The 26,454-nt window shown below is 48.1% G+C and overlaps 9 protein-coding genes across 9 annotated transcripts; 6 read left to right on the top strand and 3 right to left on the bottom strand.

The window, feature by feature from the left end:
• Nucleotides 1-449: 449 nt before the first annotated feature.
• GGS25DRAFT_530423 (origin recognition complex subunit 5 C-terminus-domain-containing protein) lies at nucleotides 450-2,459 on the top strand. The gene is made up of 2 exons (XM_049265380.1): nucleotides 450-1,106; nucleotides 1,172-2,459. Exons 1-2 carry the CDS (start codon nucleotides 594-596, stop codon nucleotides 2,234-2,236), a joined length of 1,578 nt encoding a protein of 525 aa, XP_049119456.1. The 5' UTR covers nucleotides 450-593; the 3' UTR covers nucleotides 2,237-2,459.
• Nucleotides 2,460-2,662: 203 nt separating this feature from the next.
• Nucleotides 2,663-5,983, bottom strand: GGS25DRAFT_483643 (carbohydrate-binding module family 48). The gene is made up of 8 exons (XM_049260391.1): nucleotides 5,482-5,983; nucleotides 5,290-5,414; nucleotides 5,103-5,202; nucleotides 4,932-5,044; nucleotides 4,176-4,867; nucleotides 3,782-4,117; nucleotides 3,094-3,724; nucleotides 2,663-3,031 (listed from the first exon to the last, which is right to left on the bottom strand). Exons 1-8 carry the CDS (start codon nucleotides 5,555-5,557, stop codon nucleotides 3,008-3,010), a joined length of 2,097 nt encoding a protein of 698 aa, XP_049119455.1. The 5' UTR covers nucleotides 5,558-5,983; the 3' UTR covers nucleotides 2,663-3,007.
• A 1,075-nt stretch (nucleotides 5,984-7,058) lies between these two features.
• On the top strand, nucleotides 7,059-9,180 carry GGS25DRAFT_205545 (P-loop containing nucleoside triphosphate hydrolase protein). Its single transcript, XM_049256831.1, has 2 exons — nucleotides 7,059-7,760; nucleotides 7,820-9,180. The coding sequence occupies exons 1-2, from the start codon at nucleotides 7,159-7,161 to the stop codon at nucleotides 8,946-8,948; spliced, it is 1,731 nt and encodes a 576-aa protein (XP_049119454.1). The 5' UTR covers nucleotides 7,059-7,158; the 3' UTR covers nucleotides 8,949-9,180.
• A 1,359-nt stretch (nucleotides 9,181-10,539) lies between these two features.
• On the bottom strand, nucleotides 10,540-11,338 carry GGS25DRAFT_519993 (cytochrome c oxidase polypeptide V; the record flags this gene model as incomplete). The annotated part of the gene is made up of 3 exons (XM_049263818.1): nucleotides 10,540-10,623; nucleotides 10,698-10,891; nucleotides 11,107-11,338. The coding sequence occupies 3 exons, from the start codon at nucleotides 11,336-11,338 to the stop codon at nucleotides 10,540-10,542; spliced, it is 510 nt and encodes a 169-aa protein (XP_049119453.1).
• Nucleotides 11,339-11,951: 613 nt separating this feature from the next.
• Nucleotides 11,952-13,037, bottom strand: GGS25DRAFT_205475 (uncharacterized protein). The gene is made up of 2 exons (XM_049256830.1): nucleotides 12,755-13,037; nucleotides 11,952-12,679 (listed from the first exon to the last, which is right to left on the bottom strand). The coding sequence occupies exons 1-2, from the start codon at nucleotides 12,816-12,818 to the stop codon at nucleotides 12,540-12,542; spliced, it is 204 nt and encodes a 67-aa protein (XP_049119452.1). The 5' UTR covers nucleotides 12,819-13,037; the 3' UTR covers nucleotides 11,952-12,539.
• Nucleotides 13,038-13,176: 139 nt separating this feature from the next.
• On the top strand, nucleotides 13,177-20,268 carry GGS25DRAFT_483637 (Mus7/MMS22 family-domain-containing protein). The gene is made up of 6 exons (XM_049260390.1): nucleotides 13,177-18,023; nucleotides 18,076-18,248; nucleotides 18,306-18,476; nucleotides 18,531-18,665; nucleotides 18,716-18,896; nucleotides 18,950-20,268. Exons 1-6 carry the CDS (start codon nucleotides 13,394-13,396, stop codon nucleotides 20,086-20,088), a joined length of 6,429 nt encoding a protein of 2,142 aa, XP_049119451.1. The 5' UTR covers nucleotides 13,177-13,393; the 3' UTR covers nucleotides 20,089-20,268.
• Nucleotides 20,269-20,515: 247 nt separating this feature from the next.
• GGS25DRAFT_483635 (AAA-domain-containing protein) lies at nucleotides 20,516-24,046 on the top strand. The gene has a single exon (XM_049260389.1). The coding sequence runs from the start codon at nucleotides 20,521-20,523 to the stop codon at nucleotides 23,674-23,676; it is 3,156 nt and encodes a 1,051-aa protein (XP_049119450.1). The 5' UTR covers nucleotides 20,516-20,520; the 3' UTR covers nucleotides 23,677-24,046.
• On the top strand, nucleotides 23,851-25,046 carry GGS25DRAFT_205413 (uncharacterized protein). Its single transcript, XM_049256829.1, has 3 exons — nucleotides 23,851-24,218; nucleotides 24,371-24,715; nucleotides 24,814-25,046. Exons 1-2 carry the CDS (start codon nucleotides 24,025-24,027, stop codon nucleotides 24,660-24,662), a joined length of 486 nt encoding a protein of 161 aa, XP_049119449.1. The 5' UTR covers nucleotides 23,851-24,024; the 3' UTR covers nucleotides 24,663-24,715; nucleotides 24,814-25,046.
• Nucleotides 24,047-26,006, top strand: GGS25DRAFT_483632 (uncharacterized protein). Its single transcript, XM_049260388.1, has one exon. It carries the CDS (start codon nucleotides 24,775-24,777, stop codon nucleotides 25,702-25,704), a length of 930 nt encoding a protein of 309 aa, XP_049119448.1. The 5' UTR covers nucleotides 24,047-24,774; the 3' UTR covers nucleotides 25,705-26,006.
• Nucleotides 26,007-26,454: the final 448 nt, after the last annotated feature.

Below are 26,454 nucleotides of genomic sequence, written 5' to 3'. Positions count from 1 at the left end.
CCTAGTAGATACTACTATGTACAATACCTGTTACCTACCAGGTCCTACCTAGGCCCTAGTGTATGTAGGTAGTAGGTACTGTGTAGGACCTGGTAAGACACTACCTACAATGGTCCTACATAGGTAATGTCGTAGGCGCCTTCTGCTTTCTGTGATAGGGGAGGCAACGACAGGTAGTACTGCATAGTACCTAGCTATACTAAAATAGATAGGGCTAGGCATCATAGGGCCGGTCTGACGTACACTAGGCCCACAATACTGCGCCGTAATCGTTGAGGCGCAGGCATCTACCATGAAGATCATTGATGTGAGAGGTTGTTAATGTGCTTAATTTGCCCTATTTGCTGATTAATCACGTCAATTGACTTCAAGGTTTTAGCCTCTGCGCGATAAGCTTTATCAGAGCCGGGTACCTACATGATAGTACTTGGCTACTTCAAGCCTTCAAGGTTCTATCCTTAAAGCTGCATTGCTGCTGCATATTAATTGCTACCTAGTAGGTATCTACACACATGTATGCATGTACGACGTAACCAATTCATCTCATGAGGTTTAATGGCTTCAATTGTTTTTAAACACGTAAACAGAACACAATGACAAGTATTTTCGAGCTACCCGACGAGCTCGTCGCGACTCTGATCGAGAACTTCCCCTGTCGCGATGCTCAGATCAGAGCTCTAGCCACGCTGCTCTACCCCCGAGCTGCACCGTGTCGCAACCTTATCATCCACGGCACCGAGGCCACCGGCAAAAGTGTAGTCACCGCTCGCTTGCTCCAGGCTTTGCGCAATAATGGTGAAAACAATGGCGATGGCGATGGTCCCTCTCTCAACTTCGCCATTATTAAATCCGCCGAGTGTGTGACGGCACGACACCTGTTCGAGACGACCGTCCGTTCAGTAGCTCACGCTTTGCAATCGGACGAGGGAGGAGTCGTCGGCCGCTGCGAGACGCTTGCTGCTCTTACCGTTGAGCTTACCAAGATGCTGAAGCGCGACGCGACTCAGGATAAAGACTGGAGATTCGTGTTGGTCTTTGACGGCATCGATCGCCAACGAGAAGCGCCTCCTACATTGCTACCCGCTCTTGCTAGACTGTCCGAAATCGTAGGTTTATTATTATTATAGGTCTATGGTTATACACGGTGAACTAATATGATCTTCTAACCTAGATACCCGGCCTAACGACGATCTTCATCCTAACCGCCCCCTCGCCCTCCCTCCTCCGCGTATCCTCAACACCGCAGCTATACTTCCCACCATACACGAAACCTGAGTACATAACGATCCTCTCGCGCCCGCCCTACGCGCCCCCACCTCTCCCGAACACTACAGCCCAAGAAACAGCCGACCTATGGACACGCTTCGTAGGCGCCGTCCACGACGCCCTTGCGAAACCCGCGTCTCGCAGCCTACCGGGGCTCTCCCGCGCCAGCGCCTCGCTATGGCCGCGGTTCACCGCCCCCGTAGCAGCCGGCACGCACCGCGCGCGTGAGTTTAGCAAGCTCCTCGTCGCGGCACGTGCCTACTTCCAGGACGAGAACATGCTCGAGCCCGGCATTACGCTCACCTCCGCCAAAGCCAAACTACCGCCACCAACCACCATCACTCCCGGCACAAATACGCCCAAGAAAAAGAGCGAGGAGACCCGACTCAGCACCACCACCAGCAACAACAAAAAAGACCTCGCAACCCTCCTCCCCCCAACCGCCCGCCTCCTCCTCATCGCCGCCTACCTCGCCTCGCACAACCCCCCGCGCCACGACCAAACCATCTTCAGCACCTGGCACTCTGGGCGTCGGCGTCGCGGCGGCGGCCCCACCGCCGCCATCTCCAACAACAACAACAAAATCACCCGCAAAGCCAAGCACCGCAAGATCGCGCGCAAGCTGCTCGGCCCCGGCGCGTTCGTGCTGGAAAGGATGGTCGCGATATACGCTGCCACGCGGCGGGAGTGGGCTGGCCCTAACAACAACAACAGCAACAACAACATTATCAGCGATAATAATGACGAGTGTGGTGGTGGTGGTGGTGGTTGGGGCGGCGTAGACGGCGACGTCGGCATGGCGATCGCGACGCTGACGAGCTTGCGCTTGCTGGTCCGCGTCGGAGGGGGGGGGCTGGTGGGGGATGCGATGGATCGCGGGGGGAAGTGGCGGGTCGGGGTCGGGTGGGAGGTTGTGCGCGCCGTGGGGAGGAGCATGGGGGTTGAGGTTGAGGAGTGGCTTGTTGAGTAGGGGTGCTTGCTTGCTTACCTACCTAGGATATAGGTGCTTGCGTACTAGGTAGATAGGTAGATGGGTAGATAGGCGATGCCGAGAATGAAGCGAGGCTATTAAAGTGAATAGGTAGTGTTAATTCTTATATCCATACCGGGTTTATTTAGGTACATATAGAAGTGTTTTTAGGAAACAAAGGGGGTACCGAATACATAGACTAGGCAATATCCCCTACCATATACCATACCTCACCGTCCCGTAGGTAATACTCATACTTACTTAGGTGGTAGATACCTAGATATGTACCTCAAACTCGTAATAACCTTGGAACGTTACTAAAGCACTTCACTCATCCTCAACGACCGTCTACAACGTTCACAACATCACTACTCCCCAAGTAAGCACCTAGGTATGCACAAGACTCCTCGTCCAAGCAAGTAAGGATAGGTAGGTATCTTTGAATCATATTACCTAGATATACCAAGCCCCCAGGCCAATTCTACCTAGGATACTCATGACCCACGTAAATAAAATATGACAAGCGAACATTTTTTGAGAATATAAAAACCGTCACCACCGCCATCAACCAATCAACCACTGCCCCCGAATATGTTGCCGTTTCCTCCATATCCCCGCCAAACAAAACATCATGACCCTTCTCGTTCTTTACCAAGACTCCTGCTTTTTGAGGATATACTTTTCAAACACCCACGAGTCACCATAGATATCACAAACCGCATCCTCCTTTTCTACAATCATCCCCTGTTATTTGGGTAGCTATCCACCCGTTTAAGCTTTCTCTAGCGCAAGAACCTATCATCATGTTAGCCTCACGTTCTCTGTCACACATATCTTCTCTCTCATGTTGAACTTACAATAGCTGTGCGGCAAGGTATGTAAATGTGCGTCCAGTTCTTTCTACCATTCCACTCCATAGGTGTGGTGAAGAACTTGGTGCTCGGGTCGAGCCTTGCGAAGCCACCAACCTCCTTCGTATCAGAATCGAGTACGATCTTGTACGTCCCGGGTACATCGACCCCGATTCTGTAGTCGGCAAAGCTCTGAGTGGGGTGGAAGTTGAAGATGAAGACGCATCCACCGCGCTCAAACACGATGATCTTGTCGCTTTCATTCTTGAGGCTGATGTATGCCTGTGGCGCGTGAAGCCACCCAAACTGAGCTTCTGTCTTGTTCATCTGGCGGTCGAACTCGTTCAGGTCCTTGTACCGTAGCAGGGGATCCTCAGTAAGGTTCAGCTGCCGCCGCGCGTACCAGAACGAGTTTTGGTTTCCTTCTCGAGGGAAATCGAGCCATTCAGGGTGTCCAAATTCGTTACCTTCGAAGTTGAGGTACCCCTCGCCGCCGAGACCGTGTGTTAGTAGTCTGATCATCTTGTGTAATGCCATACCCCGCGAGATGACGGGTGTTAAGGTGGTGAGTGTCGACATGTTGGTGTACAATTCAGCATCGCAGAGGTGCATAAGAAGTGTCTTATCGCCCACGAGACTAAAATTAGGAGTGTTAGTCTCTCAACTTCATTAGGTCATAAAAGCTTTTACTTACGCTTGATCGTGACTTTCGCAGTAGGCAATTGTCTTCTCGCCGTGGCGTCTGTTGGTAAGAGTCCAGCAGATGTTGGACATGTCCCAATCCTCATCCTTCTTCTCCTTGAGGAGCTTAATCCACATATCAGGGATAGCCATAGCCAATCGATAGTCGAACCCAACACCACCAAGTGATAATGGGAGGCAGAGGGCAGGCATACCAGAAACATCTTCTGCAACCGTGATGACCTCGGGGTAGAGTTTATGAAGCAGTTCGTTCGCGACCATGAGGTAGGCTACAGCTTCTTCATCGACTTGTGCACCAAAGTACTCATGGTATCCACCAGAAAATCCTCTATTGTTGATTGTTAGTATACATTACGTGTGCTGATAGAGATGTGTAGTAAACTTACGTTCCAATGCCGTGGTGAACATAGAGCATACTTGTCACACCATCGAAGCGGAAGCCGTCAAACTTGTATTCATCCATCCAGAATCTCAGGTTGCTCAGTAGGAATCGCATGACTTCATGGCTTCCGTAGTTGAAAAGCCTGCTGTCCCATAGTTCGTGTCTACCTTTTGCGCCTTCGTGGAAGTAAAGGTGATCTGAACCATCAAATTCGTTCAAGCCATCAAGCACGTTCTTTGAGGCGTGGCTGTGAACAACGTCAAGAAGCACGACCAGACCCAAGCCGTGGGCGGTGTCGATTAGCTCCTTGAGATCCTCCGGTGTGCCGTAGCGACTGCTTGCGGCAAAGAAATTGTTTACTTGGTAACCGAAGCTAGCATAGTAAGCATGTTCCATGATAGCCATGAGCTGGATAGTATTGTATCCCAGGCTCTGTATCCTTGGTAGCATGCTCTTGGTGAACTCCTTGTATGTTGTGACTCGCAGCTCCGGCGAGGAGATTCCTACGTGTGCTTCGTACACGCGGGCACTCAGTGGCTTCTTGGGCCGAGCATTTTTGAACACATACTTTTCAGAAGCGGGAGGATTCCAGAAGCGGGCGTCGTAGGCCGGCGAGACGCTTAGATCTTGAGTCACGTACTTAATCCAGGCTGGTAAGCGGTCGATACGCTCATGAGATGCCGAGGTCATAGAGATCTATCATAAAATCTTTAGCAAGTGCAAAGCTAGGTCAAGCTTAATAAGGTCATATAAAAGGTACCTTGATCTTAGAATTATGTGGGATAGCTGGTTGTCCGTCTTTCGCGGGCACGGTGATTTCCCACACTCCAAATGCATCCTTCTTCATAGGATGAGAGCCCCTATTCCAGCCATCTGGTGATGTTGCATTAGCGTGGTGACATGTGATGAGTGCGAGAGAACTGGGACTCACTGAAGTCTCCGATTAGGAAAGCCTCGATGGCACTTGGAGCCCATTCTCGGTACAAGATGTTGTTGTTCTTGTCAACGTTGAGACCGAATTTCTCTATCCCCTAAGATTGGTGAAGCCATCCGTGATTAGCTTGTGCTCTCGCTCTCAGGAGTAGCTTGCTTGTCATGACAATAAGTTGAAGACCAACCTTAGAAAACTTCTCAAGTCCACCCTCAGTTTCGTCAATCGTTTTTATCCAGTCTTGAGCTTTTGCGTATCTTCTCTTCAGGGCGCCCTCGAACGGTTGCAACCAAGGATCTAACTGGACAACACCTGTATGAAAGTATGTGGTCAATTCACAAGTCACTTATTAAGAACATTGAAGAGAATAAGACCGTACCAGTGCCATCGTCCGGTACTCCTGCGGCAGTACCAGACTCAAGAGAGTTCGCGGAGTTATCAGTAGCGGGGGCCATCTTCTTGACTGATTTGCCTAAGTTAGAGGAAAATGAGTATTTTGAGATGGTTGTAGGAGTTAGGAATAGTAAGAATAACAGGAACAGGAACAGGAATAGGAGTATTAGGAGTATCAAGTGTATGAATTTGTTAGGTCAAGTCAATTTGAAGACAACCTTGTACCTACCTAGTAGGCGCCTAATCAAGCTCCCCGCTACAGAAGCTATGCGAGGTGACCGCATAGGTGGAAGCTAGTAGCGCAAATATAACAAGGAAGGAAGCTATGTGTGTGATGGTGTGTGATCGATAAGACCCAAGGTCGCACAGATAAGAAAGACCCTTGTTGAACTAGGAAGTCCTTTCAAAGCTGATCTCCAGATGTCGAGGTATTCTTGATGTACCTAGGTATACAATTTGGTTCGTCTGATATGAACGAGGAAAACTCTATGATATGACAAAATCTACACCAGCTTTTCTTTTTCTATTTATCTACCTATTTCCTATCTTATATACATACTACAGATCTACTACAGATCCATAGGTACGACTGTTGTCGCAAACTTTTTCTGCTGAGAAGAGGAGTTGAAGCTGCCCAAATCATCTTGTTGAATGACGTAGCAAGTCACAGTTGGGCTGCACAGTGGATGTGGATATTGCCCATTGGCCGACTGAGTGTCTAGAACTTTGAGGTCTTCTTGTAACTGGATACTAGATATTTATAGTCTGCAATGATAGAGGATTTATGCACTGCAGATATACCTAACAGCTTCTACATTAGTTTGGTTAGTTGTGAGAGTATGGTTCTGTTGAACATTGAAGCTCGGATTGTCTGCCTACTATTGATGCTAGTACCTAGGTCAACGGGCCTTTGGTAGCTGTATGTCTACCTCAAAGGCTATCTATATCCTATGAGCTTGAACACTGGATGTAGTAGTTGGACTATACAATGTATTACTGATGTAGATATTAAAGTATTTAATAGTAAGTGAGCTAGCAATCCTAATAAATGATACATTCCATGTACTGAGGAAATGTCTTTATAGTCTGCAGTTCTCTGATTCTAGATTTCTAGGTGCGGGGCATTCTCTTAGTGACTTCATATTCTCCAGAGCCTAAACAGTTCAACATTTAACTACCCCGCTTGCCCACCTCAAGTGCTGTATTAATAAGATTGACCCATAGTCTTATGGAAATTGGCTTACGGGGGTTATCGCTGCGAGATCTTACGCATGTTTATGTCCGATACAGGAGTAACTTTAAGCATGTACGAAGTATCCACCTCTCCCTTTACTTGCATCATTGGCTTCAAGCCGTTGACCTTAACAAAACAAAACAAAACAACAACAAATCGAATAGAGTTTGGAATTCCTAAGAACATTGAATTCCTAGAACAAGATTCACGTACCCAAAAGAAACACATAATATCTTTTGATAAACACAATTTTACTTCCGTTTGGTCTGACAAATCTGGAATGCACTGCCTGCCCCTTTGTCCAATAAGTATCTAGCCAGGAAACTCGTACGTTCCGATTACATAGGTACGCACCCATGCACGTTGCGTCGCGGTGTTATATTTTCAAGTAGTCGCCATCGATTCAAGGACCGCCTCAGGTGTATCAACATGAGGCCGGTCCTTGTAAAACGTAGAACGCCGTTTCTGGCTGTCTATGCTCTGAGATATCGTTGCCGACCTTTGTCAACCTCCACCGCCTTGCGGATCGCCCCTAGACGTACCACCGACTTCAACTCAGGCTTCACTAGTAGCTATGACCCGAACGAAGAAGGGCGAGGCCCTATGTTCTCTAAGAATACCATCGGAGTACCGCAGTTTTACCCTCGGGATCTCAAGAAAGGAGTCGATGAATACGTAGTCGGACAAGATCGAGCAAAGAAAACCATATCTTCCGTCATATTTAACCATTACCAAAATGTTAGGCGGAGACAATATCAAGAAGAACAGGAAAGGAAGCGGGAAGAAAGGCTCATGAGGCAAACCATTGCCCGTGATCGTAATATTAGGGAGAGGGATATACACCCCGTTGAGGACGAGTTTCCCGGCCACAATGATTCTATACACAGCATGCACCAAGCGCTACAACGAGTCGAACATAAGGTAGACTTCTATTTACCCGAAGATACTAGCCGAGCACCAATCGTCAAAATTGACAAGAGCAACCTCCTGTTAATAGGCCCGACCGGGGTTGGGAAAACATACATACTCGAGTGAGTGCTCACTACTCCCTATGCGTAAATACGTGCGCTGTCTGACTAAGCTCTCGCAGGACATTAAGCAAGAAGATCAACGTCCCCTTCACGATATGCGACTGCAACTCCTTCACCCAAGCCGGCTACATAGGCCAGGATGTCGAGACCTGTATCGAACGATTACTAATAGAGTCCAATTATGATGTGAGGGCTACCGAACAAGGGATAGTTGTTCTCGATGAGTTCGACAAGATAGCTAAGCGGGAGACCATGAATGGAAGGGATGTTAGTGGCGAAGGTGTACAACAAGCACTGCTTAAACTTGTCGAGGGAACTAAGGTCACCATTAACGTCAAAGATAACCGCTCGGCGTCCTCATCTCGCTCAGCAAGCCCCATTACTACGAACTATACCGGCTCATCCTCCACCTCAGGTCCCCAGCCGACGCCTCCCCCAACTGGGAAAGTAGACCAATATACCATCGATACGAGCAATATCCTTTTCGTCATGTGCGGCGCCTTTGTCGGTCTCGACAAAACGATTCTAAACCGCGTATCCAAATCCTCCATGGGCTTCGGCTCCGAAATTCGAAGCCGCACTACGACTGACAACAAACCGGATCTCTCACCCGAACTTTTCAGCCACCTCCCTCATCAACCGTCTAATACATCCGACACATCATCTTTAACAGCGCTTGATCTCACAGCCCCAGAAGACCTGCAGCGCTTCGGCTTCATCCCGGAGCTCATCGGCCGCGTACACAATATCGTCGCTTTGTCCCCCCTCTCGCGCTCCGACTTACTCCGGATCCTAACAGAACCCCGCAACTCCCTCGTCGCGCAGTACACAGCGCTGTTCCAAACCTACCCCTCCAACCTCTTCTTCACCCAGAAAGCCCTCGAGGCCATCGCCGAACGCGCCGAAAAGGCACAAACAGGCGCCCGCGCCCTCAAGATGGAAATGGAGCGCGTGCTCGCCGAGGCCATGTTCGACGCCCCCACCCACTACGTCCTGGTCACGGAGGCCGCCGTCCGCGGCCGCGAGAAGGTCGGGTACTGGGGGAAAGACGGGAGGCTCGAGGTCGAGAGGCTGATCCGTGAGGAGGATGGCCTTGGCGGAGTGCCCGGACAGGACGCGGATGCGGGCGCGAGAGAGATCGTCAGTGATCTGGGCGGGTACAGAGAAGCGGGCCAGAGCGGTGCCTGATTGATTGATGCATTGGGCATTGGGCACCCAGTCTGATATACGCAGATAAGGAATAACTGTTCCTCCGTGGAGTTCTTGGGTGTTTGGGTATGGAGGTTGGTCGGTTCCAAGGTTGGCAGCATCACATCATGGGTTATAGTTCGTTCATCTAGGTAATCTATCCAAGTATTTGCTTGCTTGCTTGCTTCATGGTTGTTTTTAAGGATGTCTGTTTAATACCTACCAGCCGCTTTGATCGAAGGAGCTTGGCGCTCACGTCGGAAGGGGAAGGGGGCTTGGATTAACTACCCTAGTTGGGTTGTATTAGTACATAGGTAGGAAGTAGTACTAGGTGTACATATTTACACCGATATCGATATCATCATCATCATCATCATCATCTAGTGGCTGCCGTCTCCTGCGTCCGGCTGGCTGGCTGGCTGGCTACACGCGGGTTGGTTAGAGGCTGCTTGGTGGGTTGTGAATGGTGAATGTTCATGGTAACAGAGGTTATTGCTACATACATAGGTTCCTACTCACTCCATACATACATACATACATACATACATACATACATACATACATACATACATACATACATACATACATACATACATGCCTAGGTACAGTAGGTACAGAGGCTAGTGTTTATTCATCACGGGCACTCTCCTTGTGCACATATACATATATATGTATGAGAGGGAGTATCTACTGTATAAATCTCAAGATACCTACCGTTTCACGAAGAGAGGATGAATATAGGTACTAACCTAGGTTACATAGGTGGATGGGGTATATATGTAGGTATTTAGGTTAGATATGTTTGATTAGGCGAGGGTTACTGTAATGTAATGTAATGTAATACTGGATTAGATAGGTACCTACCTGACATCTGAAGCCACAAACTGAGCTACATAGGTAATACACTTTGCTTCATCATCATTACCAACTTGGGACTCTACGAAGCTAAGATAGTAGTACCCAGGCAGATACCTACGTTAAGGGGCAGTCTCAAGATGCATATGAAGCATACGATTAGTACTTGGTTTATATGTGTACCTAGGTAGGTAGGTTATAGGTTACTACTCATTGCAACGAAGAGCCAGTTTAGAACGGCAATAGAAGGCTTTTTGTTTTCCTCTTGTACATATTTACAACGTCAGATGTGTGACGGTTAGGTAGGTAGGTAGGTAGGGCATATTCCCGGGCGCGACGCGGGCTCCCACTGACGGCCACTGAGAATCAAAATCCTTGAACGGGAGCTCAAACGAACAAAAAACAAGGGGGGAGTCGGTCTGGTCTTCCTGGAGAATATTGGCTTGCGGCCCAGACTCTGGTCCCAAGTTTGCCTGAATCTGGATCTGGATCTGATTCTGTCGATGGTCGAAATGTCATATTTGGGTAGCCAACTTTATTTTCCCTTTTCTGCCCATCGAGAGAAGAGGGGAAAATGATCCCCCCTCTTCTTCTACGACTCTATTCCACTTAGTCTGCTCTTTTTTGGTTTGTACAATGGAAATTGGATGCCTTATATTGCAGTTCGCTGGTTCTTCTGGCGACAAAAAGAAAATGGGAGGCGATAGGGATGATTTTATTGGTATTTAAAAGAGACTTAGTTCTTGGGAGGAGACTGGACCATGCCCTTGCCGCTGTAACCTTCGGAGGTAAGACCAGTGAGAGGCTCGGCGCGTTGGTTCTATTGTATATTAGTTTATACGTCCTGCACCATGCAAGATAAAACGTGGGGAAACCATGGCCTTTTTTTCTTACCTTGAGGAACTCGTTACTGGCTTCTTGGTATTCCCGAGTCATTGTGCTGGGTGCGGGGCCGGCGAACGAGCGCATGCCGGCGAAAAGTCCGAAAGCAACGAGCAAAGATAGAGCAACATACAAAGCGACTTTGCGATTCTCATCAGCAGGCGGCACGGCACGGGGACCGTGGGCACCGAAGGCGATCCAGTATGCTGCGAGAAGAAAAAAAAGTCAGTTGGCGATATCTTCAAATAGGTTATTTGTGAATGGCCAGATCAAGGAACAGGGGGATCCACTATTGCTCCAAGGGCACATCATGGACGAGTTATTTCCTTATTTCAACAGCCCTGAAGCAACCCAAACTGCTAAAAAAACATTGTCTGAAATTTGGCGATGGCTAAAATGGAATGCTAAAAGTACCACATACCGGCCTTCTTTTCCTGGAGGGTAAGTTCAGCCCAGTTCTCCTTCATGCGATCGCGGAGAGCCATCCACAGCTCGGCCTGTTCGGTTTGCGGCAGGACCTCCCATCGCTTCTCAATGTTGGCTAAAGTTGGGTTTGAGATTGCGTGAGTAGAGGCGGCGACGCGGGGGACCATAGTGGTAGTTCTGGTAGTGGTGGCGCGAAGGCCTGCACGGAGAAGAGAAGTGCGCATCATCGTGACTCGGTTTATGAAAGAGGTTGAAAAAAAAAGGATGAAAAAAAAGAAGATGAAATTGAGTCAAAATAGTTCTGTAGTGCGAATGAGAGTTGGAGGAGTGGAGATGGGATGTTTAATCAACACAGTCGCGAAGCTACTAACCTAGACTAGTTATCTAGACTAGACGCAAAGATGCAATCGTAGATAAGTGTTGGTAGATAGTGATACCAGTTGACTTGACTGATAATTGTTGTCAATGCTGGAAAGTGCTTTCTTTTCAATCGGCGGTTTCGTTTGTAGTGCCAAGTTCAACTGAGAAAGTTAGTTTTCCTCGGGACCTCAAGAGGTTAGTGGTCGTATGATTGTAGTGGAGCCAATTGGAGGAGCTGCACTGGAAGTTGCAAGCTACAGGTGTGAATTCCCCCCACTAATACTATGTACTAATGAATTGCTAGTTTTTGTTCGGCTGATTCGGTTGAAACTCGGGTGAAGGCATGATTAGGTAAAAGGTGAAGACGTCACAGGAAGGTAATCCGATGTCAATATGAATGGGTTCAATGTTTGAGGTACATGTATTTGGTACATATTACTGTATCTTGTAAAGGCAATTCAATACCTAGTATTTCTTCCCTGGACATATATCAATTTTTAGTACTCTATAATTATAGTACTCTATAATTACCAGGTAATGGCATGCGAGGAAAAGTTGAATGTGTTGATCTGTGAGTAGTACAGAAAATTGTCACAATGCCAAGTTCTGCCTCAAGACCAACAAGTAACAACTCTTTACTTGCTCATGTTTCTCATTTTATAGCAGAGGTGGAATTTAAGTGAACTATGCATGCCAATCTTTCGACTTCTCAGCTTTCTAACTTAAGATCGGACCTTGATCAGATAGTTAGCTGGAACCCCGGCTTAACTAGGTAGGTATTATATAATCTGAAGCGTAAAACTTGACTTGAGGTATGAGATAAGATAGTCTGACCATGTTTTATAGATGGTAAATTTCTCCATGTCGATTCACTGGCACTTCGATATTTTGGCTATTTGACACCCGCCGCGATGCTCAGAGCCGTCCGATCAATGCGAGGAGTTGAAACCTCGGCTGTGCTGTTGCTATATATTTGACAAGATAGAAGTTCTATTCATGTGCGAAGGCCGAATAATCGAGTTTATGATCCGGAAGTTTTAGTGCTGACAGATAATTGATCACTTTCCACTACCTAGGGGTGTGTGTTTCTGGTATTTCCTCATGTTTGACCTTTGTCGTATCAAATTGTGGATTATTATTTGTTCCCGCTTGTTCTTGCTCCCTTCTTTGGCGCTCCTCCTGAAATGCAGGACTGAAGGCATAGAAACCTATATTAATTGGGTCAGCATGACCATAAGTCCTTTTAAATTTTTTAATACGAGGATTTATTAGTGAACTCATACCGTTCCATATTCCAAATGCGACAGCAAGCCCAACGGGAAGAATTGTGCGGCCAAACGAACTCATGATTTCCCCTAACTAAATATACGAGTGTTTATGAGTTTGTAGGGGAGGGACGGAGCATCAAAGGATATGAGAAAATAACCGGGACAATGGTACATAGTATGTTTTGAGTAACATGGACTAGGACTCATGGAGATGATGGTTGAATGCGAAATGACTACTAAAAATGACTACTAATAAATGTATTGCTTTAGTGAATTTTACTCATAGAGTGATTGATGTGGAAGGCATCTTACGGGGTTATGCATTTGTATCAATGAAGTGGCGTCACTGCATGCATGTCAACGGTACACAATTGTGGATCATATCCCACCAACTTTTATCTTAATTGAGATAAGGTTCTGCGTATTAATACGTTACGCGTTTAAGTGCATTCAACGCGTCTAAGTCCCAATCTTTGAATTCACATCTTATGTACAATACATATCCTAGGTACCTATATATTATTAGGCAGCTTGTCGATGCATCACTTCGTCTTCAACCCTTTCATTCATAACCAAATCCTACCTGCTTACCCTTACAATATTGCTCGTCTATTTAAATCTTCTAATAGTGCAAGGAAATGTGTTTAAGGACCAATGGCGAGATGGAAGGAGCTCGGGGAGGTGCCAGACTCGGACGACGAAAGCGCATTTGACAGCAGTAGTGAATCTGAACCCGAGCTTCCACAGCAACATATTGATGTTCACCCAAAATCTGCCAAAGAAGCAGGACCTGTAAACGATTCCACAGTCTGGGATATACCGTTATCATCCCAGACTTTCAATGAAGTCAATGAAGAGGTGGAAGAGCGCAATGCTGATCGAAATCTAATTCAACCACCACTGCAAGCTTCTTCTACCCAACCACGAACCACTTACGAAACCCACAACTCTCATGAACCCCACGAGCCTCTCGATCCCTACCATCTCGAATCATCGCCTCTTTCATCGCCACCCATTGCTCCTAGTAATGACCTGGAAGATACAGCACAACCTGCCGAGGTTGGTAACGTCGTGTCAGATCATCTTAATACGCCTAAAGCAGCCGGTGTTGTTTCACCAGAGCAATTCGTCACTGCTGTATTTGAGGCAAAGGATGTCTCGGACGAGAGCGAGGATGAATTTGAGCAGCGAACATTGCAGTTTGGCCGATCATTGCGACCACGTAAACCGATTCAAGAGCACCCTTACTTGTTGGAAAGTGCTCAGTACAGTAACGCTCTCAAGTCTCGCGGTTTACGTCCATTACGGTTGCAAGCTGAAGAGGCGGCGAGAAGGAGACAAGAAGATGATTCGCAAGAACAGGAATACGAAGATGAAAGCCAGTCGACTGCTATCGAATTTGCCCGGGAGGAAGCTGAGGAAAGCCAGGACATCCCACCCGCTGATCTCTTGAACGATATCGACGATGAGCTTCCACCAGCAGGTAGTCTATCTGAAACTCACGAGCAGAGAGAGATACCACAAAATACTTGGCTGAACAGTTCTCAAATTGACGAGGATGAATTTCCTGATCTGGCTGACGTTGACAAGTGGAAACTGGATGGGAAAAAATCAAGCACGACTACTGTCAGTGCTAAGAGACAGGGCTCGCCTAAATTATCGAAGAAAAACAAGCTCCAAAGCCTGCACAAGTCTACTAGGTCTGCGGAAAAGGGTTCACTACCAGTAACATCTCACAGCATCTTCGACATCCCTTTATCTCCGCCTCAGACAAGTTCAAATCCCCTCGCCTTGACTCCGGATAGCGCCGCTGGACGTTCTCGACCTATACCCTTGTCCACTCCAAAGCCAAGCAGCACAATATCTCGATTAATTGACAGTCCTGCCCGAGCAAACCAAAGACCATGCACGATAGATCTTACCATAATGGACGATGAAGATGAGCCTAATGACCAGAAGGAAACGGAATCTAGCGATAACTCTGAAAGTGATTCCGAAGTTGTACAGGCCACCATGAGAAGAAGGATACGTGGTGTATTGCCTGCGTCTTGGCTTCGTCTTGACCAGCAAACTACACACCAAAAGAACAAGAGGGCACCACCACAACGAAGTCCAGATCATTCGCCGGAGCGGACCCAGAGAAAGGGTGTAGCTCAGCGCCGGAAGGCTTTGTCGGGATCCAGCACTAACATAATCCCTTCTCTTGATGATTCAGACGACAATATGACGTTAGGAGTAAACGATTTCGACGACCCTTACAGCAACACCAGCAACACCAGCAACATTATTCCCGTTTTTGAAGACGATGTTGGCTCAGTTGTTGAAGATGACTCTATCGACTATATGCTCTCTCGTGGTAAAAGGACCAATGCTGTCACTGACGGTACGGACCGACCTCGAAAACGACGAAAAAATAACCAGCCGATTCCCAAGGGTCAACATCGTCAACCGAGAATCACCAAGCACTTGGATGGGGCCAAAAACACTACCGCCCGATCTGTCGCCAATAAGTGTCGAGGCAAAAACGCTTCACATACAGAACATCGAACAAAGGAGCCTGGGAGAGTGTCAGCAACATTCACACCCCCACCGTACCTTAGCATTTTGGATGTTATGGAATCAAATGCACCCTCTTTCATTCGTGTAGCTGCTAGGACTGCTCGTCATAGACTAGATAAGGGGAGATCAAGCCCTTCAAGAAAGCAAATTGCCCTCGGGAAGCGCTCAGACAATGTCGATGCTGTGGGTACTCTCAGAGACTGGAAAATGGGTCGTATTCAACCCAAGGTTTCTCATAACACCACAAATCCGTTGCTACCAACCTCATCCAAGCCCCTTCAACCTTTGTCCCAGAATCAACCTATTCGGCCGCCGAAATCAGGCTCTAGACTTCGACCACATCGAACTGTGCCCTCCAGCCGCTTCTCACAACCTCTTGTCGCAATTAAACAAGCAAGGCTTGATAATTTCGTGACCACTGAAGCAGCAGTGTCTTCTAAACCTACCCAGCCGCAACCTACCAATCCTTTACCCAGACCCCGTCAAATAAATCGAACAGGTTCATCTAATGCAGCATCACGGCCTGCACAACTTGAAACAACTGGTGAAAGGGCTGGACGATACGCCTTTCATGCGCAAAAGAGAGCTCTGGATGCATTATATCGAAATTCGCGTAGAACATTGCCAACTTCAACCAGTGTTGGGCTGGAACGATTGGTGGGTGGTAGTGAGTCTGTTGCAGATTCTGATATACATGACGAGGACCCGCCACCAAGCAACAGCCCTGAAAAGCTCGAGCCCGTGCCATTGCGTAAACGGTTGAAGCCCCGAAAACATTTTCAGCCCCGGCGAGTAGATACTGCAGAACCCCAGTATGCGCATGCCAACGATCCTCTGCCTCCAGAGGTAAGCCCTGTTAGCCCTTTTGTAGAAGTCACACGTCCCTCAGAGCCCACAGGGAAACTGCTGGGACTCGGACCATTTGGCACGCACTACACACAGCATTTCGAGATTTTCCCACTCGACCTAGGCGTTTTCTTCCATGAGAGCACTCTCCTCGGGAGTGGAAGGTTAATGAAAGCTTTAGAAGAAAAACCTCGCGATAGTCTCCATCGTCCGCGAGGTCATGGCACGTTTATTCTCGACGAAAAAACACTTCGTTGGGGTCGATGGGACGCACAAACTTCGTCGGAAGTAGGCATAGCCTTTGACTGGATTGTCGACTACCTTCATTCTGCCCCTTCCGACTCTAGCAATAGTGTGAGCCCAGTACAAGCTGTGGAATTCATCCTAGATTATCTTCAGTGTCATGTAAGCTTTTCGGGTGACGAAAGTGAAAAACATTTCACAGGTCGGGCCTTGGAAATGTTGCAAAGCTTTGCGAATCGTTTAGAGGCCTTGCCACGACGCGCTCAAAGTGAAGCCCAGCTTTTCATAGACATCTTGAGCCGCACCTTGCTGATCACGTTGCAAGTCTTGCGAATTTGCCATGACCTTGGTCAGTTATCAGAGTTGTTCCATCTTGAAGAAGTGCTTTCACGAATCGCAAAAAGGGCGGTCCATGAACTACTAGCGACTGACTTGGTAGATATTCGGAACATATTCTGTGATCTACAGCAAACACGCTTCCGCGAGAGAGGTATTCGCAATGAGCATCATTCGATGGTGTGCTGGACCATACTCATTCGAGTTCTTGAAGAGGCTCATATTCCTAAGTCCGGTTTCTGGGATCTTGTATCTTCTGCCATGCTAAACACAGACCTAAGCGCTATAAACGATGCACATTCCTTCGAGCGAATATGGCGTAACCTCTTTACTCTTCTCCCCCTCGGCGAGTTCGACAATACGGGCGTTATTATTCCAGGCACTAGGCATTTCTCACCTTTAGAGGGCTGGGCTCTACCCCAAAAACTACTCAAGCGAATCTTCCAGTTGTACGAGAGCAACTCGCGGCAAGCACCGAGTTTCAATGATTATTGTCGAGGGATTGTCAGTCGTTGCCATTATCTCGTAGAGCAGTGGGGCTGGAGGAAGTGCAATAGCATAATTGGAACCATCTTCGACTTCTTTGCTGCCCGAGGCCTCTCCCATTTGCGTAATGAGGAAGTTTACAAGTCACCTGAATTTCTAGAGAACCTTGCGGAATCTCCCTCGCTCGTCATCCTACCGGAAGACAAGTGCTTTCATATTTTTCTAAAGCTTTTAGCCTTATCCATCAAACGCCTTAACAACTATGGTTTGACTAAGGATACCAGAAACCTGGTAGCCAGAGTACTGCCGAATCATGACCGGCAGTACGACAAAGAGAAGGATATCTACGAAAGTGATCTAGCTGCCCTAAGAAATCACCATGATCTTCTCTGCACACTCTTCTGGGCGGCGCCGCCGAGTTTACGACCTTCGGTGCAGACCATCGAGAAGTTAGTGTTACCTAGCAGTTCCCATAAAGAGGCATGCTTGATTAGCTTGCGAGCCTGGAGCCAGCTGTCGCGTTTCGTAATATCCCACGAGGACAATGACAAGTACAAAGCTTTCGCGGATTGGCAGAGGAATATTTTCCAGCAGGTAATGGAACAGTATTTATCCGCCGAAACCGACATTCAAACGCAACTATTAAACATGTCTAAAAATGCCTCGAAAGACATCAGCCGAGAAATGATGAAGACGGTTATCAAATTAAACAGGAAAAGCGCAATGGATGTGCTATACTTCTCGATGAGAGGCTTCCTGGGGGTTATGCAGAACGCTCCAACTCTCAGCGCCGCATCGTTTGCGCTGAATTATTGTATGTCTGATCCCTTAACCCATTTAAGCAACTCCATCTAACTTTTCATTAGATCAGCTGGATCAGGTTTTCAAACGTTTCCCCTTCTCGTCGATAGACTTCGATTGGAGTAGTCTGCGGGCTGCATTGGATATTCTTGACTATTACATCACTCAGATCGAGAAATTCTTGCGCCAGGACTTTATAGAAGCTGACTACTCATGGCACGGTGAAGATGCCATACTGGTAAGATTCTAAAGCTCAAGAAGACGACCATGCTCCCACTAACATCCTGACCTTTAGCTTCTTGAGCGCAAAATGGCTGCACCTTTTTTCGAAATGCTTCGCACAATTACCACGACGGACTTCAGGGATTCCGAGCTCGGCCCCACGAGTGATCGTATGATATGCATAGAGCAAGCTATTTTGCTCGGGGCCCGACTGGCAGCACGGTTAATTCATGCTCAACTTATGGTAGGCTACCTGCTCCTGTATTATGCTTCAGTTACATGCTAACATGATCGCCAGACTGTCTCTCAAGTGTTTGTAGCTGTGGGGTTCGGCATGTCCCGTAAACCATCGACGGCCGTGGGTTTGCCTTCAAGACAATATCATACTCTATTCCTGGCCACGCTGGTTGAGCAGGGCATATGCAGTTTCAAGGTTCGTCTCCTAAATGCTTCATTATTTGGCCTGTACTAACAATATCCAAGGACTTGGGCTGCACAACCCTTGATTTCATCCTAACCGAAATTGTCAAGCCTTACCACTTCCTAGCCTACGAGAACCGCCTTGCTCTAGCAATCAAACGTCATGGTAGCCCCTATTTGAAAGATGCTGCCATTAAAGTTGGAAACAGCCCTGATTATAATTCAAACAGGGTTTTGTTTAGACGTGAGTGTTCCCTTTTATAAGCATTATATGAACCCGTACTAACATCTATCCAGACGTCGTTGCCATGATGCGTAAGACCCTGTTGTCTATGGATAGCAAAAGGCGACGAGAGTTACAGGCGGATTTCTCCAAGACCGTGAAGGGCACGATGGATCAAATGAAGCTTGATCTAAAGTGGGCTGAGAAAACCGTTACACGCGAAGCGCACAAAGATTACATCGAGTTCGTCCAGTCAATTGTCAGCATGATTAAATCGCATGATATTTGCCCCGTAGATACCTATTTCTACCGAATCAGCCCAGAGTATTCCCCGTCTCGGCAGGATCCTCGCCTACAGCTGGCGGGCATACTCTCATGGGCTCTCAGGCTAGAGGAAGGTGAAACTAACGCTGCATCCAACCTATTCTACCTTCTATTGCCAAACTTCAAGCTTGCTGTTGAGAAATCTAAGCTTCAGGAAGAAAAAGTTATTATTATGGAAGGAATGAGAAACCGGCATTTTCTCGCCTTTATACTTGGCAGAATGTTCCCGGCAATCATCACAACATTATCGGGAGGGGTTAACACATTCTGGGCACTACTGAACTTGTATATGGAGGCCTTTGAAGACATGCTTACAACGCCCTGCATCCACGGGCAAATTGGAAAGCGGGATGGAAGCAATCTTGTCGTTCTCCTGGATTATGCAATTTCGGCGATTGCCAGGGTCTGGGGATGTTCGCAACACCCCAACCCTCCTCATATGCCTCTCTACACACTTACCCAACTCATACACCTCCTCAACTTACTCTTGCCCATGTTCACAGCCTACTTGGTAAATAACGCGCCGTCTCAGTCTACAGTAGCACGAGACATTGCCAAGAGAATCGACTACCTTACGAACCACGCGATCACGGCCAATAAGCATATAAGAAACTCTCTCAACACCGGCAACTCTCTATTTCCACTTCAATGTGCTGCGCCACGGGAACAGCTCGGGGTGGAGAGTAACGACGAAGTCGAGAAGTTCGCACAAGTTTTGGCCGCGGACCTCGATTTCACACTACTCCCCACACAGTCAAAGTGGGATGTAGGGAGGCTTGCCTCGGAATATAAACAGCTTTCGCTTTCGCTCTGCGCCAGCTGGGGCCCATCAGCGTCGAATTCAAGGCTGGACTTAGACTTGTTACCGATCGATAGATTTTTGTTTTAGTTATAGATGCATTTTTTGAGCATGGCGTTGGCGGTTGATGCATGTTGCATAGATACCTACCTACTGACTACCTACCTACTCTTTAATGAAGAGGAGTTAGACGTGAGGATGATATGATGGTAGTTATGTTCCGGTTAAAGGGGATGCTGTCAAATATAAATATACCCGCTGCATCTATTTGTCTAACCTAGTATATATGCATTCTTTATGACTGTACCTATGTAGGAGACACCTTGGATATGTGAATTCAGGGGTTTTACTCTGTACCTAAGTACATCAGATAAGATGGCTATCTTCGGTGAAGCCTCGGTGAAGCATCGGTGAATGCGGGCGCTTGGACCACACGGCAAGGACCGGACCGTCCAATGCTCGGCCAACATCGGTCAAACAATGAATTTTCCGTCTTTCTTTTTTGCCTTTTTGTTCTTTTACATGATTGCAAGGCATGCATTCGCCCGCTCACATCGAGCGCCAACCCCCCGAATGCATAGTTTGTCGCGGCGCGCCTTTCGGTTGGCGAGACTGAGCTTACAAATACCACACCCGACGACACGTTCAAGCCGCCGATCTTTCCACGCCTCAGCCGTTGCTCGAGCTACTGACGACAGCGGTGGTAGTGGTGGTGGTAGTGGCAGTGGCAGTGGTAGCGGTAGTGCCGAGCCACGCGACGATGGAAACAAGCCAGAAAAGGAAGACCAGAATGGCGAGAATAATACCACGGGGGAGAATCTATTTGGGGAGACCAATGCGACGGTGAATGAGGAGAGTCATGGTCGTAAGAAGCCCGGCAGCGGTTCCTTGAGGTCGCGGACCTTGCGGAATCGAAAGGCTGAGGAGCTTCCACCCGTGCAGCTGCCCAAATCCTTTATTCCCAGCGCCCTATACCGCTATGAGGATGGGAAGAAACCTATGGGATCAAATCCCGTAGACACCAACAAGCTTCGCGAATCAGTAGAGGCTGTGCTATTCGAAGACGACCAATTCCGGATATGGGATGATCCTGGAGACTCCTTACTCGGAGCTACGGCTTTGACCGAAGAAAGCGTGCGCGAGGCCATCAATACCCTGGCATCAGATTCTGTTTCTGGAGAGGCAATTCTTGAAAGGGGGCGTCAAATGGTTGCACTTTCCTTTTGGGCTACCGCTCTCTTAACTCGTGAAGCTTACGGAAAAGACGCGGTGAAAAAGTTGTTGGAGAACAGTTCTATTCACAGTTCTAGCGATATGTATCCGGCCCTCCATTATACAAAGGTACTTGCCGGAAACGATGTACTGGGGACTCTGCGTGGAATCTATCCAATACCCCGCGATACAACAAACAAACCCACCCCCTCTGAAGGGGCTGTTGTGAAGTGGATCGAAGAGGAATTATTCGAATATGTTGTCGCATCTGTCAACGCCGACCTCCAAATAAAAGCTCCCAAGAACGTCAAGCTCGCGGATCTGCGACGGCCTGTCACTATCATCAATACGCCTGGCTACTCTGGGTTTTCCATAGGGCGTGATCTTGTACGGCACATCGGAGCTAGCTTGGAAGCTGACGTTCTACACATAAGAGCACCCGATATTGCACGTATTGTTGGGGGCTATCTTTTACAAGACGCTATGAGAGCACCTGGTGCAATATCGCAACTAGGATACAAGGCTGCGGAGAGCAGCGGAAGATCGATACAGACAAACTTGATGACTAGCGATGAAGGTGAAACCTATGATGGCTTCCGATTGCTACGCGATGATAGGTTGAAGAAGGACAACAAAAAGTCCATCTCTCTGATGGATGATTTCCTCAATGGTCCAACTCGAGGGAAAAACGACGACCTTTGGGAAGACTTGAAGATCAATGCCGCTTTAGAGGAAATTATCCATACTGCAGACTCCAAATCTACTGAGCAGCGACCACTTCTCGTTCATCTGGATGATTTCGTCGCTCTAAATACGGACCTTGAATGCGGCGCTATGATCGTAGGCAAGATACGGAAACTCATTGACAGATTATGGGCAGAGGAGCGAAAGATAGTGCTCATTGGGACCTGCTCCTCTAAAGACGCGCCGAAACCATACATAAGTGCATTGACTGAACTTGAATTAACAGAACGGGTGATGAATATTCGATTGGTTCCGGACCATGCGCCTCTCCTTGTGCCAAAAGAACTAGCCTCATTTGAGACCAGGCTCGAGACCTGGGAGAGAACAGACTACCTAAGAGAAAATGAGGCCAACATAGTACAAACGCTGGCTTCCATGGTGGATCTTCCACCTGACTCTACAGTAGCAACTACTGGAGAGATAGGCATAAGCCAGATAGACGAGAAAAAGTTACCAAGGCCTTGGCTAACTAGCATTCTCCCCCTCGCTGAGGTATATCATATCGCAACTGCGATGATTGGCTATTCCAAAAGTCCAATGGATGTATTCAACATCCAATCGGCTGAGAAGGTTGCCGTGGTGATTGGGAGCCTTGAAAGACTGAGTGACAATCACTCTGGTGACAAGAGTTCTAAAAACACACGAAGAGAATTAAAAGAGTTTCTTGATGGACGCAGATACGGCCCGGATGAAGAGAACCATGAGAAAAGCCTCGAGTCTGGCCTGGTGAACGCGGAAGACATCCGAACGACATTCAAGGATGTCCATGCGCCACCGGAAACGATCGAGTCTGTCAAGATGCTCACCACACTCTCCCTAATTCGCCCCGAGGCCTTTTCTTATGGTGTACTTTCCACGGACAGGATACCAGGGTGTCTCCTATACGGCCCACCCGGCACAGGTAAGACGCTGTTAGCAAAGGCGGTGGCTAAGGAGAGTGGCGCCAATATGATTGAGATTAGTGGCGCTAGCATCAATAACAAGTTTGTCGGCGAGAGCGAGAAGAACGTGCGCGCCCTATTCCGGCTAGCCAAGAAGAGGGAGCCCCTGGTGATTTTTATCGACGAGGCGGACGCCTTGCTAGGGGCGCGCGGAAGGGGGGATTTACTTTCCAGACGCGAGACGATCAACCAGTTCCTACGAGAGTGGGATGGAATGGAAAAGATGAAGGCGTTCATCATGGTGGCGACGAACCGGCCGTTCGACCTCGACGAGGCGGTGCTCCGCCGGCTGCCCCGCAAGCTGCTGATCGACCTGCCGACGGAGGCGGACCGTGCGGCGATTTTGAGGATCCACCTCAAGGGTGAGATCCTGGACGAGGCGACGGTTTCCATCGAGGACATCGCCAAGCGCACGCCGCTGTACTCCGGGTCGGATCTTAAGAACGTTTGTGTGGCAGCGGCCATGGCGGCTGTTAAAGAGGAGCTGGATATGGAGCAGCAGCAAGAAAAATTACAACAACAACAACAACAAAAACAAGGGAACGATACAGCCACAGACACTCCGAAGAGGCGCATCCTCCGGGAGAGGCACTTCGGCAAGGCTCTCCAGGAAATTGGGGCCAGCGTGTCGGAGGACATGGAGACGCTGACGGCGATCCGCAAGTTCGACGAGAAGTACGGAGACGGCGGCCCGGCGCGCCGCCGCAAAAGGAAGGGCATGGGGTTCGGGGTCCTCGCGGATGCGCGCGATGGCGATGCGAGGGTTAGGAGTGGACGGTGAGATGACGTGAGGTGACGTGACAGGACATGACGTGACGGGTATAGCGTTACTGAGATACATAGGTGCCTACATACCTACCTTCCGAGGTACTAGGTAGGCACTCAGGTAGAATAAAGTTATCTATACACAGGCTAGTACCTAGGTTAATGCATTAGTGGGTAGCATAATATCGGATCTTAGGGGCTTGGATAGGTATCATGGTATCTAGTACGGCCGGTACGCGACGAGGCTTACATACGGCTGGACTTTGTGTGTGTGTGGCTGTAGGTAGGTTAGGTGCCGAGATCGGTATCTGGTGGCCACCCTGCCTTACCATTTCTGCCTGTGCAACACACCATAACACTTATAATGCAGCCTCATCTTCAAACCCTGCATTCTTCCACCCTGTTTTGCCTTTGGCCACCTGCCTGCCTGCCTGCCTGCTTACATATAGGTAGGTATGTACGTGGCATGGCATACACCCATGTACATTGTAGACACGGCAACCTATCAGACATGATAATCGCAGGCATTGTCTCTGTTGAACTTCAGCGTTGGGAAGTATCTCCACCCTATTCATCATGTACCTGCCTAAGTACCTTTACTTTGTTCGAGATGCTTACATGCAGGCTCTTTTACTATTTTCTCTAAATTCATCAGCCCCCTCCCTCTCGTCGCTAATCTCGACGGCATACGATTTCTAACTGTCTTTTACAGTTGCTCAGCCAGAAGAGTACCTTTCACCGCTTCAACCAGTACATCTTGCGATATGTCGGACTACTTCCCCAGCATGCCAGTCACACTTGACAACCTCGACTCCCTTGAGTACCCCCCATCTTGGGCGTACAACTACGACAAGGACCACTCGGACAACATCTTTTCAGCCAACCAGGGAGACCAGAGCCCTGCCATCTATCCCGACACCTCCTCGTCACTGCAGATGTCGCCCGACGCTACGGCAGCCCCCGGCGGATTGTGAGGCCTTATTTTTTTTTGAGCTTTGCTAACAATTAAGGTGGCGAGATACCAAAAAATTTTCGGAAAAACAGCGCGGAGAGTCGTAAGTTATTCCTATTCTTCGCTTTTGAGATTGCACCTCTGATGCTCTAGCCTAGATCCATGAGCACTGAAGCTTACAGCAAATGCTCATCCACGCAGCCAGTAAATGGAGACCTGGCTGTCAACATTACACAAGATGGAAGCCAATCTGACCATTGCCCAATTCAAGATCCCTTGCCAAACACGTGCGCCGAATGCAAGAGGTCATTTCCAACGAGAAAAGAACTCAAGTGCCATGCTGAGTCATGGAACCACACAAAGTTTGTGTTTAAGTGCTCATGTGGTAACACATTTGCACGTAGTGACGCTCTGAACCGACATTGCAAAACCCTATCACCTGCGGGCGATGGGAAATACCCGTGTACTTCCTGCAAGAGCCATCGCGGGAAGCATGCATTCCGCCGCAAGGATCATCTTATCCAACATCTTCGCGGCTATCATAAATTCGACTTCAAAGCTGTGAAGCCTTTGCTAGTGGACAAAGGCGAGCACTTTGTCAGGGCATGTCCTCACCTTAACTGCGGCTTCCATCGAGGCAAGGACTATGAACTTCTTCCTTTATCGCATGAGAAATTCTTGCAACGGCCGTTCGAAGGAAAACTTGATTATTACGGACACATGAAAGATGCTCACAACCAGACTCCGTTTCCTTGTTATGTGGATGGGTGCATACGAGTTGGATCTAAAGGGTATACGACTGTGAACCTCCTCATAGCCCATTTGACGAAGAAGCATCCACAGGAACAGAAGATTATATGTCTATGGGCTGGTCCTGAGAGGTTCTACGCTGTTTACTGCAAGGATTGCAACAGTGAGTTCTTTGGTCTAGAAGATCTCAGTCTCCACCGCCAAGCAGTTCATCAATCTGATAAACTGGATGCCTATACCAATGGCTGTGCATCTACCCGGGGGAATGGTTCCAATATACCTGCTGTTTGGCAGAATGATTCCAGGGTTGCAGTTGAGGAAGGGTCTATCGCCAGTCCTTGATGTCATCGGCACTACTACTGTTTGGTTTTGGAATCTCTGGCTTCTAGGCTTCGACATCACAGATTTCTTGTCATGAAGTATCATTACCACCCCTAACCCCCGCGCCCCCTTATAAAAAAAACAAAAAAAAACACAAACACACACACTCGCTCTCTCATGCACACGCACACTCAAGGAGAAAGAGCAACGGCTTTGCTATGATTATGAACCACGAAGATTATCAACATTTCCTTCTACCTACTTGTCAGGATTTTCCTTAGCACTCTCGTTTTATCTTCTGTCCAAAGGGCAGGATACATGGTAGTCAGTCAGTCAGTCAGTCAGTTAGTTAGTTAGTTATTTAGTCAGTCGTTAGCTCCTCGTCTAACTTGTATATGTCAACTCCCCTTAAACTTACTCTCCGTCTCTCTCTATGTGTGATTGACTGGGTAGGTGGGCAGTCTTATGGGAACGAATATCTGCCTGCCTACCTGCCTCCCTATCAACATGCTTACATACTACCTAGGTAGGTAGTGATAAATATGTAGTAGATGCCATGTAGCGCCCAGTCCAGCCCAGCCCATCCCAGCTCAGAGTGCTAGGTCTTGCACCGGGTAATAAAAACTCAGGTATCTGTACAATACCAATACCAACATCACCGCCACCACCACCACTAACTCGACAGCTACCTACCTACCTTCTATTCCGAACCAGAGAGAGAAGCGGGCGCGCTGCCGCTTTTACGTAACGAACTAGGTACCCGGTATACCC

Source organism: Hypoxylon fragiforme (assembly GCF_022984875.1).
Source record: "Hypoxylon fragiforme strain CBS 206.31 chromosome Unknown GGS25scaffold_3, whole genome shotgun sequence".
Taxonomy (NCBI): Eukaryota; Fungi; Ascomycota; class Sordariomycetes; order Xylariales; family Hypoxylaceae; genus Hypoxylon; species Hypoxylon fragiforme.
The sequence above is the reverse complement of the archived record's forward strand: the minus strand, read 5'-3'. Positions and strand labels throughout refer to the sequence as shown.

Excerpts from the sequence above, each read along its gene's own strand:
- GGS25DRAFT_205413 (XM_049256829.1), top strand. The coding sequence starts at position 24,025 with ATGCAGCCTCATCTTCAAACCCTGCATTCTTCCACCCTGTTTTGCCTT. Across the intron at positions 24,219-24,370 it reads GAACTTCAGCGTTGGGAAGT|AGTTGCTCAGCCAGAAGAGT; the intron begins ATCTCCACCCTA and ends ACTGTCTTTTAC.
- GGS25DRAFT_483635 (XM_049260389.1), top strand. The coding sequence starts at position 20,521 with ATGATTGCAAGGCATGCATTCGCCCGCTCACATCGAGCGCCAACCCCC.
- GGS25DRAFT_205475 (XM_049256830.1), bottom strand. The coding sequence starts at position 12,818 with ATGAGTTCGTTTGGCCGCACAATTCTTCCCGTTGGGCTTGCTGTCGCA. Across the intron at positions 12,680-12,754 it reads CGCATTTGGAATATGGAACG|GTTTCTATGCCTTCAGTCCT; the intron begins GTATGAGTTCAC and ends CAATTAATATAG.
- GGS25DRAFT_483643 (XM_049260391.1), bottom strand. The coding sequence starts at position 5,557 with ATGGCCCCCGCTACTGATAACTCCGCGAACTCTCTTGAGTCTGGTACT. Across the intron at positions 4,118-4,175 it reads GTTCACCACGGCATTGGAAC|AGGATTTTCTGGTGGATACC; the intron begins GTAAGTTTACTA and ends AATCAACAATAG. Across the intron at positions 3,725-3,781 it reads TGCGAAAGTCACGATCAAGC|TCTCGTGGGCGATAAGACAC; the intron begins GTAAGTAAAAGC and ends TCCTAATTTTAG.
- GGS25DRAFT_205545 (XM_049256831.1), top strand. The coding sequence starts at position 7,159 with ATGAGGCCGGTCCTTGTAAAACGTAGAACGCCGTTTCTGGCTGTCTAT. Across the intron at positions 7,761-7,819 it reads GGGAAAACATACATACTCGA|GACATTAAGCAAGAAGATCA; the intron begins GTGAGTGCTCAC and ends AAGCTCTCGCAG.
- GGS25DRAFT_483632 (XM_049260388.1), top strand. The coding sequence starts at position 24,775 with ATGAGCACTGAAGCTTACAGCAAATGCTCATCCACGCAGCCAGTAAAT.
- GGS25DRAFT_483637 (XM_049260390.1), top strand. The coding sequence starts at position 13,394 with ATGGCGAGATGGAAGGAGCTCGGGGAGGTGCCAGACTCGGACGACGAA. Across the intron at positions 18,024-18,075 it reads ATCGTTTGCGCTGAATTATT|ATCAGCTGGATCAGGTTTTC; the intron begins GTATGTCTGATC and ends ACTTTTCATTAG. Across the intron at positions 18,897-18,949 it reads AAACAGGGTTTTGTTTAGAC|ACGTCGTTGCCATGATGCGT; the intron begins GTGAGTGTTCCC and ends ACATCTATCCAG.
- GGS25DRAFT_530423 (XM_049265380.1), top strand. The coding sequence starts at position 594 with ATGACAAGTATTTTCGAGCTACCCGACGAGCTCGTCGCGACTCTGATC. Across the intron at positions 1,107-1,171 it reads TTGCTAGACTGTCCGAAATC|ATACCCGGCCTAACGACGAT; the intron begins GTAGGTTTATTA and ends CTTCTAACCTAG.